Source organism: Sphaeramia orbicularis, chromosome 24, assembly GCF_902148855.1.
Source record: "Sphaeramia orbicularis chromosome 24, fSphaOr1.1, whole genome shotgun sequence".
Lineage (NCBI taxonomy): Eukaryota > Metazoa > Chordata > Actinopteri > Kurtiformes > Apogonidae > Sphaeramia > Sphaeramia orbicularis.
Genome location: NC_043979.1, coordinates 25,969,374 through 25,990,762, shown reverse-complemented (window position 1 = coordinate 25,990,762; position 21,389 = coordinate 25,969,374). Strand labels below are relative to the sequence as shown.

General features: G+C 38.5%; 1 protein-coding gene and 1 pseudogene across 1 annotated transcript; one reads left to right on the top strand and one right to left on the bottom strand.

The window, feature by feature from the left end:
* Positions 1–332: 332 nt before the first annotated feature.
* On the top strand, positions 333–9,571 carry LOC115414851 (kunitz-type protease inhibitor 1-like). The gene is made up of 10 exons (XM_030128214.1): positions 333–976; positions 3,595–3,755; positions 3,921–4,062; positions 6,007–6,177; positions 6,287–6,322; positions 6,406–6,534; positions 7,980–8,030; positions 8,603–8,744; positions 8,898–8,935; positions 9,087–9,571. Exons 1-10 carry the CDS (start codon positions 571–573, stop codon positions 9,284–9,286), a joined length of 1,476 nt encoding a protein of 491 aa, XP_029984074.1. The 5' UTR covers positions 333–570; the 3' UTR covers positions 9,287–9,571.
* An 864-nt stretch (positions 9,572–10,435) lies between these two features.
* LOC115414818 (NACHT, LRR and PYD domains-containing protein 3-like) lies at positions 10,436–20,361 on the bottom strand (annotated as a pseudogene).
* Positions 20,362–21,389: the final 1,028 nt, after the last annotated feature.

Sequence of the window (21,389 nt, the reverse complement as noted above, 5' to 3'; positions counted from 1 at the left end):
TAAACAAATTAATAAATAAAATAAATACACACAAAACCTGTGGAAAATAATACAATCATTACAATAATTTAAGTCTTTTATCAAAATGAGTTGTTTTCTTTGCCTTTTTGTTGTCTATGCCTCTAATTGTATTACCAAAATGAATGATTTCTTGTCTAAAATGTCCAAAACTGGGTTTGCATCCTGTCCATTTCTTCGAGTGGATTTGCCATTTTCCTAATAACAACATTAATTGAATAAAGAAAACACAGTCCTATTCTTGTCCGGTGTGTTTCTACATGTTGTCTGTTTCCGGCCTTCACCTGAGTGACGTCAGAGCGTAGGTGTGGAGTGGGAGGAGCAAAGCTTGTTGTCTTCCTGTATGTGAGCAGGTGAGACACACCTGTGCCGTGGATCCGACTGTCTGGACCAGACCAGGACACCTCTGTATAGATTATCAATTTGGGTTCAGCTGCAGTTCGTCATTTTTCGGCAAAACTTTCCGTCACTTTTTGAAGACAGAAAGTCCCAGACGCGTCAGGCGGCGGTGAACGCGAACCTTCCGCTCTGTTCGGACTGACAGCCGCTGAAATGGCTCCACCCTCGGCCTCCTTCCTCCTCCTCATCCTCCTCCTGGCCATGGTCTTGGTCCGGACCGGAGCGCCATCATGCAGCGGCGGTTTCCGCGCCGGGCAGGACGACTTTGTGCTTTATGCAGAAGACGCGGTGAAGGGGGGAGCGGTTCTGCTCTCCAGTGCGCATGTGCCATCTCCGGAGGAATGTGAGCGCATGTGCTGCACGGACCCGCAGTGTAACCTGGCGCTGGTAGAGCCGCGCGACGAAGGAGCGGCAGGAGCGGAGGAATACCGCACCTGCGTCATGTTCGACTGCGTCCACAGAAACCGGTTCGCCTGTAGGTTCATCAGCCAGACCGGGTTCCGGAGCTATGTCAAGGAGTCTGTGTTCGTGAAGCACCTGGGGGCTCCGCAGGGCTCAGGTGAGCACAAATAAAGTAGTACCACGTGAACAAGTGAAAGGCATCAGCATCATCTATACCAGGGGTGTCAAACTCATTTTAGATCAGGTCCACATTCAGCCCAGTTTGATCTAAAGTGGGCCAGACCAGTAAAATAATGACTTAATAACCTATAAATAATGACAAATTCAAGTTTTTCTTTTTGTTTTAGTACAAAAAACCCCCCAATTAAATTATGAAAATATTTACATTTTACAAAAAAGATGTGAAGAACCTGAAAAAACAAAAAATTAATTTGAAAATTTGTGCAATTTTAACAATATTATGCCTCGACTTATTATTTATACATGTACATTACACACAATGTTACATAAACATTTGGTAACAGGCAGAATATTGTAAAAATTTTGGAGTTTGGAACTAAAATTTGAACAATTTTTACAGTATTACATCTCTTATTATTAACACAACTACAGATCACAGTGGATCTATTATTGCACAAAACATTTAGTAACAGGCAGAAAATTGTTCAAATTGCACATTTTGGGTTGTTCATCTTTGTTTTTATTTATGTATTTATTTGCATTTTATTGTGAAAGAATAGTTTTATAAATGTAAATATTTTCACAGTGTAATGTTATTTTTTTTCCACTTAAATTTTTTCTACATAATTTTTCACAAAGAAAATTTGTAGCTGTCATTATTTATGGGATATTGTGCTGTTATTTTTTACTTTTTATTTTACATAGGTCTGTATGTAGAACCTGAACCAAAATGATTTTGACAACCTTGACTGTTCAGGTTCATTTTTGCACTTTCATCCTGCGGGCCGGATTGGACCCTTTGGCAGGCCGGTTTTGGCCCCATGTTTGATACCTGTGATCTATACACTGGATGTATTGATCGATGGTCAGGGTGGCATGGGTATGAAGCCAAACAGTCCAGTCTGGCCCGTGGGACAAATGTGCAAAATGCTGAAATTACACATTGCATTACATCAAGGGCGTTAAAAATAACTTTAGTTCAGTGGCCACATACAGCCCAATTCCTCTCTTTTTTTAAGTGTAAAAAAGTGAATTTACATGAAAATATTTACATTTACAAACTATCCTTTCACAAACAATGTGAATAATCTGAACAAATATGAACAACATGAAATTTCTTAAGAGAAGTAAGTGCCATGTTAACAGTATTATGCCTGTTACTAAATGTTTGGTGCCTTTACACTGTGATCTGTTAGTTGTAATGCACATGTGTGAATGATAAGCTGATGCAAAAATACTGTTAAATCCCAGCCAGCATGTCCATGTGGGCCCCAGAAGGGTTACATTTGGGCTGCATTTAAGGGTCCCATTTGGGTTTGTCCGCAGTTTCCATGGTGGCCCCACATGTGTTTGCCCATATCAGAATCACAATTAGAGATCTGAATTATCGTATTAATTCTTCACACTACTTTCATGTCATTTGCACTACCTCACATGTTATTTGCACTACTTAAATTCTATGTTTTACAAATATCTTAGTTTGCAATACTTTTTATTTTTTAATATAAATAACTGTGCCTTTTACTGATATTTGTTGTTGCTTTACTGATATTTGTTGTCTGTCTGTAAATTCTTGCACTGAACCTGAGAGCTTTGCTTCAGTTTTGTTGTACTTGGAACAATGACAATAAAGAGATTTTGATTCTGATTCTGATATGGGCAAACACATCTGGGGCCACCATGGAAACTGTGGACAAACCCACATGGGACCCTTATATGCAGCCCAGTTGTAACCCTTCTGGGGCCCATATGGAAGTCACACTTCTTTTTCATAAGAAATTTCAGGTTGTTCATGGTTATTCATGTTATTCATATTTTTAAAAGATTGTATTATATTCATAATGTAATTTACTTTTGTTCTTACTCTAATGCATAGAGAAAAGTTTGGCGTTGACATCATTTATAAGTTGTTATGTTATTAAAGTATTATTTAACAGTTCCAGTCAACTAGAGATTTTATTGGGCTGTATGTGGCCCTTGAAAATCAGTTTGACACCCTTGAGATAAAACATGGAAATCCAGGTTTCAAAATACTGGTCCAGTCTTCTCTCATTTTTTGAACAAGCTCTCATTTTTTAATTCTCTGAAATTGGCTAAAACTAAAAAGGCAAGAACTTATGTGAAATTCTTGAAGGCCTTGGTTTTCTTTTACCTCAGCAAATCAAGAATGGTAAATTGTATGTTTTTTCATCTTTAGTTTTATTTTCCTTGAATCTTTCCTTTATTTCTGGCTTTCATCATTATGTTGTATGGTGTATATTTCCAAATTGTATTTGCTCAGCATTATTCTGTATTTTAATCATGACATTTTTTTCTTCATGAGAACTGATCATTGAAATAAAATTTCAAAAACAAACAAACTTTTTACTGTGAGTCTATTATGTAAATATGGTTTAGTTTCACTGTTGCATCATGAACAGATGACAACATTTGTTTGGGTTTTACTTCATGCACCACTTTTCATCACGACAGAACACAGCTGCTGTGTTTGTTGGCATTTACAACAAAGTGTGTTTTACAATGCGATGACGTTCTTCCATATGTCAGCGTAATCCCAGCCTCACCTCCTCCTCCTCACCTCTCCTCTGTCTCCAGGTGAACATCCTCCACCCATCGCTGTCGCCGGTCGGGATGTTGTCGTTCAACCTGGATCCACGGTGACGCTCAACGGCGTCGAGAGTCTGGCTGTGGGCGACGCCTCCATCAGCGACTACCAGTGGAGTCTGGAAAGCGGAGATGACACCGTGAGCATGCAGGTATGACCACCCAGTCAGCAATCAGAGCAGGTCACATGACTACAGGACTGAGCATCCCCCACACCAGTATAGTCAGAACCGAAATCTGGTCCTGAGTGTCCCCCAGACCAGTAGATTCAGGATCACACTAATCATCCTTTTCATTCTTTGACTGTGACTCTGCAGAAAACCGATTTCCCAGACCAGGTTCAGATCTCCAATCTGCATCCTGGGACCTACATCTTCCAGCTCCAAGTCACTGACTCCAGGGGAAAATCCAACACCGCCAAGACCACCATCCTGGTCCTCAACCCTGATGAGTCCACCTGTAAGTGCTCATGGGAAACGGAGTCCTTCTACTAACCTTAAAACACAGATGAATTAACTGTTTTTTAGTGTTTCTTTATTTTCAGGTTAAATTTCACTTGATTTATAAAGCTCTTGTTCATTAAAGGTCCATACTGTCCAAAGACATTTTATTCTTTTATGACAAGAAGCTTTAACATTGTCGGTAAAAACAGAACCAAGCTGACTGCACAAACACGGGGGTTAGTTCAAGGTGACGTGTTCATCAGAGTTTTTATTTAGACTCTGAAAAGTGTAAAACCCTGATTTTTAATTTTCATATCAATAAGCAAAACATTAATGTTAAGATGCAGACAGATAATTCACTTCACTGATTGATGAACAGATTATCAATCAGCTGATTTTAAACTCTGATGTTCAGTTGAGTGAATCAGTGTTTGTTTCTACAGTTATGAACCACACCTCGACTCAAACTGGTCCGACCAGAATATCTGACCTCGGTGCTTGCACAGTCTGGTCCACATGTGTCAGCTTAGAGGGGTCACATGACCGTCTATTAATCTCTGGATCGATCAGTGTTAGTTTGTCAGAAGATCAGTGCTGAATCTTAACAGGTTGTAAAACTGTTGAATAACATGTGACGTCAGCCATGAAACATGTAAATACACGTTACTGTAGTAACCGCCATGTCAACGCTGACACTCCCTGTTTCTGCGACACACAGTGGATCATATATGCATTGTTAGGGAGACTTGGGAAGACTGACGTTAAATAAAAAAATGTGTTGAAATGTTAAATGTTAATCATACTGTGGTTAATGTGTTCAGTTGTAATAATACCACATTTACATGAACCAAAGCAAGTTTGATCTCATTTTCAATCTTCATTAACATAATTGTTCATGAAACATTTTTCTATATTTTTAAATTAGGATAAAGCTTATATGAATAGTTTTACGACCAACGTTTGTTTCCACTTAGAACATACAACATTGGGTGAAAATCTGAGCAAAACATTATGTTAATGAATTGAAAAGAAACAATAAACCACTGTTAAAATACAGGATAACATGAAACTGTGACAGCAAATTAGATCACTGGATGTTCTAAGACAAAAAGATAAAAGTTAGACAAAAACATCGCAAACTGAAGGATTCGTAATATTAAATAAGGTCATAGTGTGTTATGGTGATTTGGTGCTACATTTCTAAAAGACAATACGATATATAACAAACACAAAAAATAAAATAAAAGATGCAAATTACAGAAAAGACTCAACAAAAATGGATAAAAGATAGAACAAGTTGATAATGACAAAAGACAAAACAAGATGAAAATGAGGTAAAAGACGAAAGATGACGGAAAGAGGCAATGATGGAAATGGCATAAAAAGACCCAATAAAATTGAAACAGCATGAACAATACAACTAATAAAAGATGACATAAAAGATAAAAAAAAAAAATGCTATAAGTTATTGAATGAAAATGCTGTGAAAAAAACTAGACGAAAACGACAAAAACAGAACTCCATGAAAACATTGTAAAAGACACAACTTACAAAAAAAGTGCCACAAAAGACAAAACAAGACGACAATCCCATAAGATGGAACTAAATAAAAATGACACAAAAGAATAAACAAGATGAAAACACTATAAAAGATAAAAAAGATGAAAATGATGTAAAAGATGCACCCATACGAAAATGACATATAACACAACACTAATGATGACATAAAGATGCAAAATGAAAATGGCATAAAAAAAAAACAACAACATAAAAGACAAAACAATAAAAAATGGATGCAAAAAGACACAAGGAGAAAACAGAAGTAGCTTATCCACAGCTTTGAACTGATTTGGATTTTTCCACTTCATGCTGTATGATCTCTGGGTGGTTACTGCTGACTGGTTGCTTGGTGACTGGTCATCTGTTTACTTGATGTTCACTTGTCTTCCATGGTCTGCAGTGTACTGCCTGGCTCCTGCAAAGGTCGGTCCATGTCGAGCATCATTTCCTCGATGGCGTTACGATGCCACCACTGGCGAGTGTCAGGAGTTTGTGTTTGGAGGCTGCAAACCAAATAACAACAACTACCTGTCCAAAAATGAGTGCACGCTGGCCTGTAGCGGAGTCACAGGTAACTGGCTCCACACCTTCACCTCGACTGTGATAATTCAGTTTTTTATCGCGATAAAACATCACCCAGACCTTCCTTCTCCAGTAGTTTTCTGTTTTTGTGTCCACAGCATCGTCTGAGAGGAGAGACGGTCTGCTTGTCAAAGGTCAGTCCCACAATGCACCTCTTCATGTCATCTCCACTGCATGCTGAGGATGTCAGGTTTAATGTGTGTGTATGTGTGTCCAGAGGTGTGTGGGTCATCATGCGGTACTAATCAGCTGACTTGTGACAACGGATGCTGTCTGGACAAAACTCTGGAATGTGATGGAGTGAAACAGTGCGAAGACGGATCTGATGAGGACCACTGTAACAAATGTAACATACACTCACGAAACATAGACACCAATGCACGCTAAGACATATCTAAACACGGAGTTCTTCGTATTCTGTAAACATTAATGAAAGAAACTTTAGAACTTTCCCTAGTGCCTCCTATAGGACACACTGGACCACCTTCACCAAAGCTAACAGCGTACAAGCTAACACAATGTTTTTCAACCTTAGGGTCGGGACCCCATGTGGGGTTGCCTGGAACTCAAATGGGGTCGCCTGAAATGTCTAGTAATTGATACAAAAAAAAAAAAAAATTACTAATAAAAAATATTTTTTAATGATTCAATATACAGGGTGGGGAAGCAAAATTTACAATATTTTGAGGCAGGGATTGAAAGACAGTGTATGACCAATTAGTTTATTGAAAGTCATGACAATTTATTTGCCACAAGAAATTTTACATAATAGAAAATGTTTTTATTCTGTGTCCTCCTCCTTTCTCAATAACTGCCTTCACACGCTTCTTGAAACTTGCGCAAGTGTTCCTCAAATATATCGGTGACAACTTCTCCCATTCTTCTTTAATAGTATCTTCCAGACTTTCTCGTAATAGTTTTGCTCATAGTCATTCTCTTCTTTCCATTTAAACAGTCTTTATGGACACTCCAACTATTTTTGAAATCTCCTTTGGTGTGACGAGTGCATTCAGCAAATCACACACTCTTTGAAGTTGCTTTCCTGATTACTCATATGGCCAAAAGTTTCTGAAAGGTATGGATATAGTGTTAGGTCTGATATGACATCAATATATGTTTGGTTTCAAAACAAATTGACGTAGTGCCTGCTGAGAAAAAACACTAAATGTTCATTGTAAATTTTCCTTCCCCACCTGTAATTAAAACACACATTTTCCTGATCAAAATCAAGTTAAAATAAAATGCAGGATATAATATCTGAGAGGGCATATCTTGATTGACCTGATCAGGTGACCGCATGTGCTGGTACACTTCAGCCTGCCCGGACACAGTCGCAGTCAGGAAAAACCGAACTGAACACAGAATGAAAGATTTCTTCGCCTGCCTGGTCCCGCTAAGACATCTCATAGAGAAAGATGTCTCCGTTTTGAATGTCTGGGGTCGCTAGAAATTTGTGATATTAAAATGGGGTCATGAGCCAAAAAGGCTGGGACCCACTGAGGTAACAGGTATAGAAGCTCTTAGCAGACGAGGAGTCACACAGAAACTCTGGGATTCTTGAGGAAACATGCCAGTAGTAGGTTCAGATTCACAGAGTACGTCACTGCAGTAACTGACTTTAGATAAACTGAAACTTGTTTTGTGGAACCGAGAACCCAGAGTTATCCTATTTCAGGATTAAAACACAGAGTTTATGCTAGACCCACTTTTCTTGGAGCAGGGCCCTAGTAGACCCAAACACCATGGTAAAGAACAGGAAACACAAAGTAATCTCATCCTCCTCTTCCTCAGTGAACCGGACTCTCAACCGCCTCCTGAGTATTGATGTCAGCCAGAGGAAAGGTGAGTCTAACCCTAACCTGAAACCTAACAGACCAGCTGCTAAATCCTGAGAGCTAACAGGCTCCATATTACATGTAGAGCTAACAGGTTACATGATAATACCCAGGAGCTAACCAGCTAAATACTGACATCTGAGAGCTAATGGGCTACATCAGTGTTTCTCAGCTGGGGTGGTGCCATCCCCCAGGGGGCATTGGGACACCATCGGGAGGTGTTTGGAATGAGAAAACTGAGAGAGGGGCGCTGAGACAAAGTGGGGGGGGGGCGTTAGCCTGTAGAAGTATCAATATCAAGCAGCATGTTATGTCCATGGTGAATGGAATGTCCCCAGGAAAGGTACGTCAGTACAAGGGGCAAGACGCTCATGATGATGTAAAGGGGCGTTTGTTCAAAAAAGGTTGAGAAACACTGGGCTACATGATGATACTCAAAAGCTAACTGGCTACATGCTAATAGGCCCATTCTAGTCTCTATGCTCAGTGCAGGTCTAACATCTGAGGACTATTGGCTACGTTCCAAGCCCAGTGAGCCAACAGCCCACATTGCTAACTGTGTGCTAACCCTGACCATAGCGTGGTGTACGGCAGCCCCCTCTCACCGGTCCATGTCGGGCCAGTCACACCCGATGGTACTACGACCCCTTGAACAGGAAGTGCCAACGCTCACCTACGGAGGCTGCACACGCAACGACAACAACTTGAGGAGGAGCAAAATGTAGCGATTTCTGCAACGGAGTGACAGTAGACATTTCAGTGTATATCTGTATGGTTTTGTCACGTTAACATTTTTTGTGTAGATTTTCATTTTCATGCTTTTCTTTGTTTCAATTTTGTGCAGCGGATGATGTGTACTCGCCAGGCATGTTTAACGCTTTGAAAGTGAAGATGAAGATGAAAGTGACTCAGGTGTGAATGTTACCTTCATTTCACTATAGCATTTGAGATTCTTTTGAATGACAAATGTTTTATAAATGCAAATTACTATTATTATTATTTCCTAGTTTAAGTCAGTGTAATGTTGGTGTGTTGACCCTCATTGGTCTTGTCGCATCCCCAGGTTCCGTCGCACTTGCTGTGATTCTGGCCGTCGCCATCTTGGCTCTGTTGGCGATCCTCACCTACTGCTTTCTGAGGGCGCGGAGGGAGCGTGCTCACCAGCCCGTTGCCACAGGCCCCGCCCATGTGGCTCTGTCAGAACAGGACACACTCGTCTACAACAGCACACCAAACCTATATGATGTCACCCGCCACCTCTAGAATGACCACTGACCTGCAGTTTTCCTGCCTGGTTTTCTCACATGTTCCTTCTGTTTTCCATTATTTTTCTGCAGTTTTTCCTGATTCTGTTTTGTTGTTGTTATAGTTTTACTCTGTGTCTGTATTTTTCTGCTCTTCATTTTAGATAAGTGTGTTGTATTTTTCAGTCTAAGCATGTTTATCATATTCACCTTTTCTTCATGGTAAAACTTTGTCATTTTTGTTCATTAATATTTATAAAACCCTGCATTTGTTTTTGGGTCTCAGGGACAGTTTGATTGTAAATATGATGTTTTAATGTTTTTATTTGATAATAAATATGTGGGAACAAATAGCCTAATGACTGATGTCAGAGTTCAGTAGATCACCCAGAAGTCCTGCTGCTCCATAAGCAGGACTTCAGTTTATTATAGGTTTTATTCTTTTATTTTACAAAATATGTAGGTTGAAATCAAACCATTGTTTAATTTTCCCTCCATTTTTTTTTGCCATGAAAAGCAAAACTAAAAAAAAAATACTCTGTAAAGATCACATCCATTTTTCTGGGTGGAGATGTTTGTAATGTTTAAGAGCTAATATCTATCCGCATGTTGTTTTTAATACCATTTTCTGACCAAAACATACAGATTCATGATGAAGGGCCAAAGATAAATCTAGTTTTGTTTATGACACCATGTTAACAGGTTCTGTACTAACAGGCATCTTGATATTAGGCCTTCATCTTAGGCTTATACAGCAGGTGCTGTACTAATGGCTCCAGGCTACTGGGCTCCATACAAATGGGGATAAAAGAAGTTGGGATAGCTAATAGTCTCCCATCCTAATGAACTTAGTGCTTACAGTCTCTATTTTAAGAGCCACTATGCTAACAGGCTCTACATAAAATGGTTCTATGCTAAAAATATTAGCATAGCTAATTCCAATGAGCGAGGGCAAATCCTAGGTGACTGCTGGAATGAAAAAAGTAACGTGACTATTTGTTTTCCTGAAGCTCTAGTAAGTTACTTACTGGTGACAGGAAGTAGTATTTATCATAAATAAGTTGTCAGGTACAGATTAGGTGGACATGGAAACAGAAGTACAGTGATCCATACTTTCAGTCGCCTTCAGGGTTACCTGTCCGGGAAAAAACCCCACAAAAACTCAAACTTGTGTCTTTATATTTTATTCATTTTAAATCAAGGTAAACACAAATATGACAATAATAACCATAAAAATAATATCAAAGTATGTATGGAATAGAAACATTACTGGCTTGTAAACTGAAGAATATAACAGAATCAATATCAAAGAAAATTACCAAGAAATCAATAAAACTTTCAACTAAGCAAATTCTTTTTTCAGGCTTCATTACTGATTAGTAATCTTTAGGCTTTATTCTTCAGACACATCCATGATGGCACTTTTATTTCTGTTTCCACCTTTGGGCAGTAAAATCCACGACAATTCAGGCATAGTGACGTGCCATGGTGGTGATCAGAATAGCATCACTGATCAAAATCATTATCATATCATAGGATATACTGTACAACATAACAGACATGTAGAATCAAAGTAAACTCCATTTAATTAGGAGCTATACAGAGCACATCATCAGTTTGTTTGTAGATGTGAAGTTGATGTTAATATCAGGTGTGTTCCACATTAAACAGACACCGAAGCATCATGAGACATTAACCAAAACCCAACGTATACTGGTTCAGTGAATGCGATGTTGAAGGTGTAGAGGTGAATCAGTTCATCAGAAGAAACTCTGAAGAAAGATAGAGATCCAGCAGGAAAGTCCACATACACCGCTTCCCTTCCAGAGGAGAGGGAGGTGGGGTAGCGATTGAGTTGATGATACATGTCCTTGTGACAGACATAATAACCCATATGAGAGCATTCTAGACCCCAGGACTTCTCGTTTCCTCCAAGTTGACAGTCGTTACCGCCTCCTTTCCTTCTGATTCCTTTGTAAGTCACTGTGATGCGAACCCGTCCTGTCCTCTCCACCTCACAGTATTGGCGACCAGTCAAACCAGTTGAACACAGCAGCTGAGAATACCTGTCAAATCTGTCTGGATGATCAGGATATCTTGATCGCAGTCCTTTGAATTTTCACCTTCCTGTTGTTGTCAGAAAGTTCAAGGTTTGTTGATACAGTGTTTGGATCCAGTGTGAGTTCACAATAATCTGATTAAGAGAAAACAAAATGTCATCTGAGACATCTAATGAATTTATTCTTTGTACATTCAGATTAACAACACATAGGTAATGCGGAAAAATGACTAATTCTGCTGATTGCAATATTTAAGTAAATAAATACCACAACTAGACTCTGTATAAAGTTGACAATGTCCTATGTTGATATAGATCAAATTAAATCCACACTTACACTTCTTCATACCAGGTATCAACCACTTTGGTCCTCCAGGTTCCACTCTGGAGAAGGAAACACACTCAGACTGATTTTCTATCAGACATGAATCCTGTTATTTTGCTATGCAACAGGTTTGTGATACCTCGTAACTAGCAAGCAAGCATGTAACCCACTAATACTTCCTGCAGGTTGCATTGAATTTGCTGTAGCCTACATTTAAACTGGTCAACTTCACCCTTTCCTGAGTTCCTGTGGTTAACTCAGTGCTGGCCAGGTTACTGTGGCTGCTTGCCATGACCAGCCCACTCAGATCAGGTGACGCAAATGTTAATGCAATTGGATGTTGATTGTGTGACCTCGTTCTTCAAATTGAACAGTGGACATTGGAATTTTGGTGCTGTATTCCCTCATCTTCATTCATTGTACTGATGATAAATCATCAATGTCAACAGTTTAGGTATCATTGGGTGAGCTCACACAAGTCAACATGCATTTGCATTGGTAAAAGTTGGATGAAATTAGCCAATACACCCTCAGTATTTTTCACTAGTCAATATGGACAACTGCAGATGAAATAACAAAGAGGGAGGGAGGGAGGGAGGGAGGTAATACCTGAGTGTGTCCAGTCTCCACTGTGGATCCTCCAGTTGAACAGAGAGAAGCTTCACTCCTGATTCTCCTAGATGATTATAGCTTAGGTCTAGTTCTCTTAGATGGTGGGATTGGACTTTAGAGCTGAGACCAGAGCAGAACAGCCTTCCTTTGTAACCAGACAGCCTGACAATCTGGAAATAAGAAAAGGTTGGTACTACAAAAAATTTCCTTCAGCTGTTTAATTAATTTACTGGAACTACATTTGAAGACAAGTAGAAACAATAATTAGGAAAGCACTACATTCTGACCTGAGAGTCTCCAGTGTACAGTTAAGACTCCTCAGTCCAGTAGAAAGTAACTTCATTCCTGAATCCTGAAGATCATTGTTACTCAGATCAAGCTCTCTGAGTTTGGAGGACTGGGAGCTGAGAACTGAGGACAAAGCTTCACAGCTTCTCTCTGACAGACTACAGTGGTCCAGCCTGGAGACAAAAATAAAGATTATTTTATGCTTTTAAAAATACTGTAGTATATTAAAATGATCTCCATTAAGAGACTGATCTCATGAAATCACATTGTAAGTCACACCAGTTCTTATGGCATTTGGCGTGCTATACTTATGCATTTTTGTCCTTTTGTGTGTTATTCAACGGCATTTGATCATGAATGAATTTATTCCAAAATCTCCAGTTCACATATCCGTAACCGCTAAACCTAATCCTTAGTGCATGGTATTTGATGTGGTGTGAACATACATGTGGAATGCTTATAATGCATACAGATAACACGCCAATTCAAAGTGGAGTGTATATTTACGCAATTTCATGATATCATGTTGCCATTAAACACTATCAATACTCACAGAGCTTTGTTGGAGGCTTTTACCACTGGCATCAGCCTCAGAAGAGTCTCCTCTGATGGATAGTATTTCTTTAAGTCAAACACATCCAGATCTTTAGATGATGACAGTAAGATGTAGGCCAGAGCTGACCACTGAGCAGGAGATAGTTTATCTGAGAAGAGACTTGCTGAATTCATGAACCATTGAAGCTCATTCATCAGAGAAAAATCATTCAGTTCATTCAGACAGTGGAACAGATTAATCTTGCTCTCTATAGACACATTCTCACTGATCTTCTTCTTGATGTACTCAACTGTCCTTCTGATTGGTCTCTGAGCTACCTCCTGTCTGTGTCAGCAGACCTCGTAGGAGATTCTGATTGGTCTGACATGAAAGACCCATGAGGAATCGGAGGAACAAGTCCAGATGTCCATTTGGACTCTGTAAGGCCTTGTCCACAGCAATCTGGAGGAGATAGGTTAATGTAGGTTTGCCTCCAAATAGTTTAGACCACCATGTTTTTTCTGACAGCAGATTAACTCCAGTGTTGATGAAGGTCTGATGGACGTGAAGAGCAGCTAGAAACTCCTGAACGCTCAGATGGATGAAGCAAAACATGATGTTTTCATACATCCCTTTCTCCTCTTTAAAGACTTCTGTGAACACTCCTGAGTAGACTGAGGCTGATCTGATATCAATGCCACACTCTGTCAGGTCTGATTCATAGAAGATCAGGTTTCCTTTCTGCAGCTGCTCAAAAGCCAGTTTTGCCAGAGACACAATCATCTCCATGGTCTCTGAGCTCCAGTGTGAATCTTTCTCTGATCTTCCATCATACTTCATACTCTTCAGTTTGGCCTGAACCACCAGGAAGTGGATGTACATCTCAGTCAGGGTCTTGGGCAGCTCTCCTCCATTTGACGTTTTCAACACATGCTCCAGAACTTTAGCAGTGATCCAGCAGAAGATTGGGATGTCGCACATGATGTGGAGGCTTGAAGATTTCTTGATGTGGGAGATGATTGCATTGGCCTGTTCTTCATCGCTGAATCTCTTCTTGAAGTATTCCTCCTTCTGAGGGTCAGTGAACCCTCTGACCTCTGTCACCAAGTCAAAACAGTCAGCAGGAATCTGACTGGCTGCTGCAGGTCTTGTAGTTATCCAAAGGCGAGCAGAGGGAATCAGGTTCCCTTTGATGAGGTTTATCAGCAGCATATCCACTGAGGCGGACTCTGCAACATCAGTCATGATGGTGGTGTTTTCAAAGTCCAGATGAAGTCGACACTCATCTAGACCGTCAAAGATGAACAAAATCCGGAAGTCTTCAAAGATGCAGATTCCTGCCTCTTCAATTTCAGAAAAGAAATGGTGAATCAGGTCTACCAAGCTGAGCTTTTTCTCTTTCAGCACATTCAGCTCTCTGAAAGTAAATGGAAATGTGAACTGTATGTCCTGGTTGGCTTCGTCTTCAGCCCAGTCCAGACTGAACTTCTGTGTTAAGACTGTTTTCCCAATGCCAGCCACTCCTTTGGTCAGAACTTTTCTGATTGGCTCACCAGTGTTAGTTGAGCCTTTAAAGATGTCTCTACAGGTGATGATTGTGTCTTGAGTGTCTGTTTTCCTGGATGCTGTTCAATCTGTATGACCTCATGCTTCTTATCGTCTTCTTCAGTTTTTTCCACTGTGACGTAGAGATCTGTGTAAATCTCCTTGAATTTTCTTTTGATATTTTTATTTCCTGCTTTTCTGATCCCCTCAAACACAGACTGAAACATATTTGTCACTCTGGATTTGAGTTTTGTCTGGCACTGGGCAAGAATCTCTGGGCAAATAAAACATACATAAAAGAGCTTAAAATCATCAAACCAATGAGAGAATATTGCTTCAGCTTTAATGACATGAAAACAAAAAAACTAGTAGTTGCATGGAAGCATGGCTGCTTGGTCTATTGTGTAACTGAAATTAGCTTCACATATTCAATATAAACTTTGACACCTTTTTGCTAACTATCCATTAATTGTACGTTATGTACTGGTAAAATGCATTGTGTAATGTTTGCACCTGACGACAAGCAATGTCGGCTTTCTAAGAACATAGAGTTCAAACCACTCACTTTTGTAAATTTGTCTTGAAAGTCGTGACAACAGAGCTATTGCTGATGTTTGAGTCGTTTCACTAGTACACTACTCACATATACATATAATTACATGTTTGCTTAATATTGAAATCATGTAGCCTACATTCACTTGGTTACTGTAAAAATGTGCTCATGAACTATGGGTTCTTTTGTAAGTCACAACAATCACTGTCAGGTCCAGCTGCCTAATGTTGACTGGTGATGTCTTCTGTTGTTCAGCCCTTCCTGACTCCCATGTCCAGTGTTTTGTCAAATGGTTCAGATGGATCAATCTCTGGGACTTTATAGATGTTTGGATACCACAATAAAATAAGTGCATTCTTATTTTTGTTACAATTTTCATTTTAATAATCCTAACAAAATCCTTAAGTGCTACATGATGAATAAGTCTGTGACTTACCTTCGGGCTCAAAGGACAATTTTGACAATTCCTGCTCAAGATCATTCCTGTTTATCGCCACCAAAATAATTCTGATGACTCTAACAGTGTATAAACTGTAGGTTTTCAGCAGCTGATTCAGTGTGTCGATTCTGTTTGCATTCTCCAGCTGACATAGTCGGATTAGTTTGAAGCCTTTCAACAGTGTCTTGTCCTGCAGAAGCCACTTGAACTTTTCAAAGTCTTCAGCTCCCAAATCATCCAAAGTGTCTAACAGGATCTTTCTAGGTGTCACCATCTGTCCTCCCTGCAACAGTCCAAAACATATGAATGAATCATCAAATAAAACAAAAGGGAAGCCCTTGATTTTTTTTTTTTTTTTTTTACCTCAGGCGTGCTTGTCATAGTCATTCAAAGTGGTATTTTATGATACATTTGGAGACACCATATTGTATTGAAGTACTTGAATCTGTTCTTTGATTTGTTAAGTGAAGACGCTAAAAGTTTATACATTTGGCCAATAAACCCACTTTCCAATGAGGGTAGAATAATTATGAGTGCAACAGTATCTTGAAAACTGAGCAAGTATCCAAATTCAGACACATTTCAGGAACATTTCCATTATATTTTACATTGTGTCTGGGCCTCAACAGTAACATGTTGGTTCTTCTGTGCATTTAATGTGACTCTGTCTGGAACAACATACTTTGAACTAAGAAACTGGTAGTTGAGTGTCACCCATCATACGCTGTGCAAGCGTCACCCAGACACAACAGATTTGACAAAACACCATTTATCTGAGGTTCTTACCATCAGTTTTACAGCATCAGTGGCACCACTTATTAGATCATCTGGAGGACAATGGTCTGTACAGTATGCTCTGACTCATCTGGGCTGATTTATGTGGGGTTTTTTTGTTTTTATTCTCAGGTGTTTTTTTTTTTTTTTTACATTCCTAAGTCAACATTGTTACTACTGCCTCTTCCAAATCAAAACTATGAGTCTCTCTTTTTTCAAGTTGTCATCTATGTCTTTAATTACTGCCATGACCTCTTCATCATCATATTTGTCTTCAGGGTTAGCCAAACATTGTAAACCCAATGGGTTGAGTCCAGACCTCACTGGTCCAGGTCCACGCTACCACATATAGACTTTCCCACAGCAGCTAATTATTGTAAAAATGTTAAAATAGAGATCTGGTTTAAAAGACCTAGTCACAGGAAGCAGAGACTTAGACAATCAAAGTTTCAGTTGAATTCATATAATCTGTCATGGGACTGGTTTACCTGGTGACCTCTGGTGATTTGTATTAACTGTGGAGGTCATTTATGATCTCAGTCCCATGTGAATGTGCCGTGTCCGTAAATTTTAAAAGGAAAAATTCCACCAAAAAAAAAATCAAAGTACCCTCTCTAATTGTGATGACATCTGTTCAACTTGTTTTCCCAGTTAAGGATGATGGAGGCTGGAGGTGATGAAAATTAAAGTCGAGGTGTAAATTCAGGAAAGGAATGTTATGATATTACTTGATAGTCACTGAAAGAGTAGACTTACATCCTGCAAAAGAGTGACATCTCAAAAGACAATGAGATGGATGACATAATGACAATTACAGAGGGGATATTTTTCTATATCAACAGTTACCTGGAAGTGGTGAACCCAACCTTAACATCATGATCAAGGTAAAATGTGAGTAAATTCAAGTTTAAAAAAAAAAAAAAGAAAAGAAAAAAAACAGAATGAAACCCAGTCAAGGAGGTTCATTTGTAAATCCCTGAAAGTCCACAGGTTAAACTAGTCCTGAATGAAGAGGGCTTTAGTTGAATCACTATCAGGGCTGTAACTTAGTAAGACTAAAGCACATTATCTTAAAATGTGTGATGAGACTTTACTGTCATATGTTCATCACACACATATCAAAAAGAGGAATGTTTGGCATTTCTCTCATTGATGTACAGTAGTGGAAAAAAAGTTTGCGAGCATCCTTAAAATTTTACATAATGTCAAATATTATGAAATATTTGTGGAAGAATCTTTTTTGTGTCTCAAAAGGTGCAAAATGCAAATGATTTTTTATTTTTTTTAAATACTTAACATGGAAAAATAACAAAACTGAATTCTTTACAGTTTCAACATGTCATGCCCTGGATGTGTTTCATTATCTTGCTGGAACCTCTAGTTTTGACCTCGACAGAACAGGACAGATTCAGAGTGGAGCATGTGGGTTTGGAGAATGGAATAATACTTCCCAGATAGCAAAATCATAAAGCAAAATCATCAATCAGCTTAAATCTGGCCCAAAACTGGCATGCCATTTTGGCCAAGTTCTGGGCGGATCCATGGGCCCTAAATGGCCCAAAATAGGCAAGCCAAAATCAAACCAGAAGGAAGCCAAAATTCACCCAAAACTAATTGTGGACTTCCAAAATATAGCCATAATTGTCCCAGAAAAGCCCCAAATCCCCATAATCCAGCCAAAAAGTAGCCAAAACTGACCCATAGAGAGGCTAAAATTCACCCAAAATTTGTGTTGATCATGCTTTTAAAATGAAGTGGGGTTTTCTTCTAGGTAGAAATTCCTGCTCTTTGCGCAGTGTTTTGGCTTTACAGAAATATGCCAAAACACAACCAAAAAACATCCATATATGGAATAAGATGTTGCCGCTCTTTAGTCAATCTTCTGGCTTGCCATAAACATGCCATACCATCCCTATACTTGATTCCGCTCTCTGCCCAGTCTTTTGGTTAACCAGACATATACCATAACTCAGCCATATTTTGCTGGTGCCTCCATATCTATTATGGATAACCTTAATCATACCATAGTTAAGCCTAGAGGTTTTCATAATGCCAAAACAAAGCCAAAAATGCCAAATGTATGCCATAATACTGCCAAAATATTTGCTATCTGGGTTGGCAGAGTTCAACAACTTAAGAGTGACTCTTAATGCAATAGATCACAAATGGAGTGTCCAAAAACCTTTTTCAACCACAGTATAAGGCATGCAGAAGTTAGTATAAGATCTAAGAGACTAGGTGCTTGTATTCAAATATCCAAGGTTCAAAGCCATGTCCTCTCTTCATGACCGTTTGTTGCATCTTGTTGTGTCACTTCCTCTTGTTTTGACTTTTTTGTGTCTTCTCTTAAATCTCCTCTTCATGAACTTTATTGTTCTGTTTGACAAGTCTTCCACAGATAACCTTTCTACATTTTAAAATGAAAAATAAAGGCATATACCGGGGTGTCAAACATGTGGCCCAGGGACCAAATGCGGCCCGCCAAAGGGTCCAGTTCAGCCCCTGGGATGTTTTTGCCAAGTGCAAAAATTCCACAATCTTGAACTGAATCAAGCAAAAAAAAAAAAAAATTAGCTTGAATTACGGAAAAAATCTTGAATTAAGTCAAAAAAAAAAAAAAAAAAAATCTTCAATTAAGTAAAAAAAAAAATCTTCAATTAAGCAAAAAAAAAAAAAAAATCTTCAATTAAGTAAAAAAAAATCTCCAATTAAGCAAAAAAAAAAAATCTCAAATTTAGCAAAAAATCTTGAAATAAGCCAAAAAAAAAAAAACTTCAATTAAGTAAAAAAAAATCTTGAATTAAGCTAAAAAAAAATCTAGAATTAACAACTTAATTTTTTTTAGTGCAAAAAATAACATCACATTATGAAAATATTTACATTTACAAACTATCCTGTGACACTAAAATGTGAATAACCTGAACAAATATTAACAACCTGAAATGTCTAAAGAAAATTCAGCACAATTTTAACAATTTTTCTTCCTGTTCCTCAGTGTTTAGTCTCTTTGTAGATCTGATCCATAATTCACATGTAGAAATGATAAGTTGAGGAATAATATTGTTAAAATTGCACTAAATTTTCTTATGTTTTGTAATTTAAATTTCAGGGTTTTTTTTTTTTTTTTTGTATAGTTTATAAAAGTAAGTATTTTCATAATTTAATGGGTTTTTTTTTACACTAAAACAAAGACAAAAATTCGGAGTTGTCATTATTTATGGGTTATTATGTTATTATTTTTCTGGTCTGGCCCACATCAGATGAAATTTAGCTGAATATGGCCCCTGAACCAAAATGAGTTTGACACCCCTGGCATCACTGACACGGTTTTACTTGACAACGAGTGACCCGATAAAAACAGCTCCACGACCCATTTGGGGCCCCGACCCTCAGTTTGGACAAGGTCGACATTTTGTGGTGGTTTAATGATTAACCGACTGAGTCCTGTACTTGAGTCATGTACTCTTTTTCAACATTAAAAACCTGGAAAATGGTTCGAAGTGGATTCCAGCTGTCTGGTGTTTGGTGTTGAAGTGTTTTTTGGGATGTTTTTCACATCATTCGGATTCACTGCGTCTCCGTCGGAACTTCCTCCTTTAAACCAAACGTCTCCACATCCGCTCAATGAAGATTATTTTTTAATGTGATGCGATTAAAAAAATAACTAAAATAAATAAATAAATAAATAAATAAAGAATCAAACTCTGAAAACACCAAGGTAAACTCACCGAATCCGAGGAGGCCATGGTGAGGACCTGGACCAGTACTTGGACCTAGGCCTGGACAGGACTCAGGTCGGACTTGGGCTCATTCCAGACCGAATGGACTGGACAGAGGACCCCCTTCACATGCCGTATTCCCTCCGGTTCTCAGGTCTTACAGGGTGAGTCCGGTTGTCCACAGTCATAGAGTCCCCCCTGATGTTTTTTTTGGAGAAACTGCTCCAGACAACTTTCACTTCTGCGTTGGGCGGGACATGAGCTGCGTGCGTAAAGGGTGCGTAAAGTTTGCGTAAGAGAAATTGGCATGATTCCCATTCAGGCCACGGTCTGGACAAAGGCCCGCATATTTGTCTCCTATGAAGGTTAATGTATTGATGCTGACTTTCTCATCACCATAAATCCATCAAGCAACACATGATGGATTTAGTGAAATGGTTTAAAATTGTCCAGACACCTGTACAAATAAACACCTAAAGATATAATACTGTTATGAATTTGACTGGACACAACTTGAAATCATAAATATCAGACTAAAACTGCAAAGCTATGTGGATTATTTATAAACAGAAACTATAATAAAAATACAGAACGATAGATAGAACGATAGATAGAACGATAGATAGAACGATAGAACGATAGATAGATAGATAGATAGATAGATAGATAGATAGATAGATAGATAGATAGATAGATAGATAGATAGATAGATAGATAGATAGATAGATAGATAGATAGATAGATAAAAACAGAAGTGGTAAAAAAATCTGGACAGTATAAGATGCAACAATAAGCAGTAACGCGTGAAGTAAAATAGCATTTTTCAGTGGATTCATTCTTTCATTTTTTGATATTTCCAAAAAATTGTATCTTATTAAACTGTTTCAATATCAAACAAACAAAATCTTGAACTGAAAACTGTGTGAATAATATTTTATAATGGTACATGTAAATAATTCATGTAAAATTCTGTTTCTCAGCTTTTCATCATCACCATCATCATCATCAGACATGACTGTTCAGAGGCTCAGTGAACATGGAAACACTGTCATTTTCTGCAACACTGACAAGTAATAATAGTCATTGTAGATGCTTGTTCTTATGTTCAGGTAATGATATATTGTACTGAAAAAGTCCGTTTTTCTTCACTTTTCTTTGCTCTGAGTAGAAGGTTGATAGATAGATAGATAGATAGATAGATAGATAGATAGATAGATAGATAGATAGATAGATAGATAGATAGATAGATAGATAGATAGATAGATAGATAAGC

Bases quoted from the DNA above. Each gene is read 5' to 3' on its own strand.
- LOC115414851 (XM_030128214.1), top strand. From the start codon at position 571: ATGGCTCCACCCTCGGCCTCCTTCCTCCTCCTCATCCTCCTCCTGGCC. The intron at 3,756-3,920 runs GTATGACCACCC...GTGACTCTGCAG, and splicing joins ATGACACCGTGAGCATGCAG to AAAACCGATTTCCCAGACCA. The intron at 8,031-8,602 runs GTGAGTCTAACC...CCCTGACCATAG, and splicing joins TGATGTCAGCCAGAGGAAAG to CGTGGTGTACGGCAGCCCCC.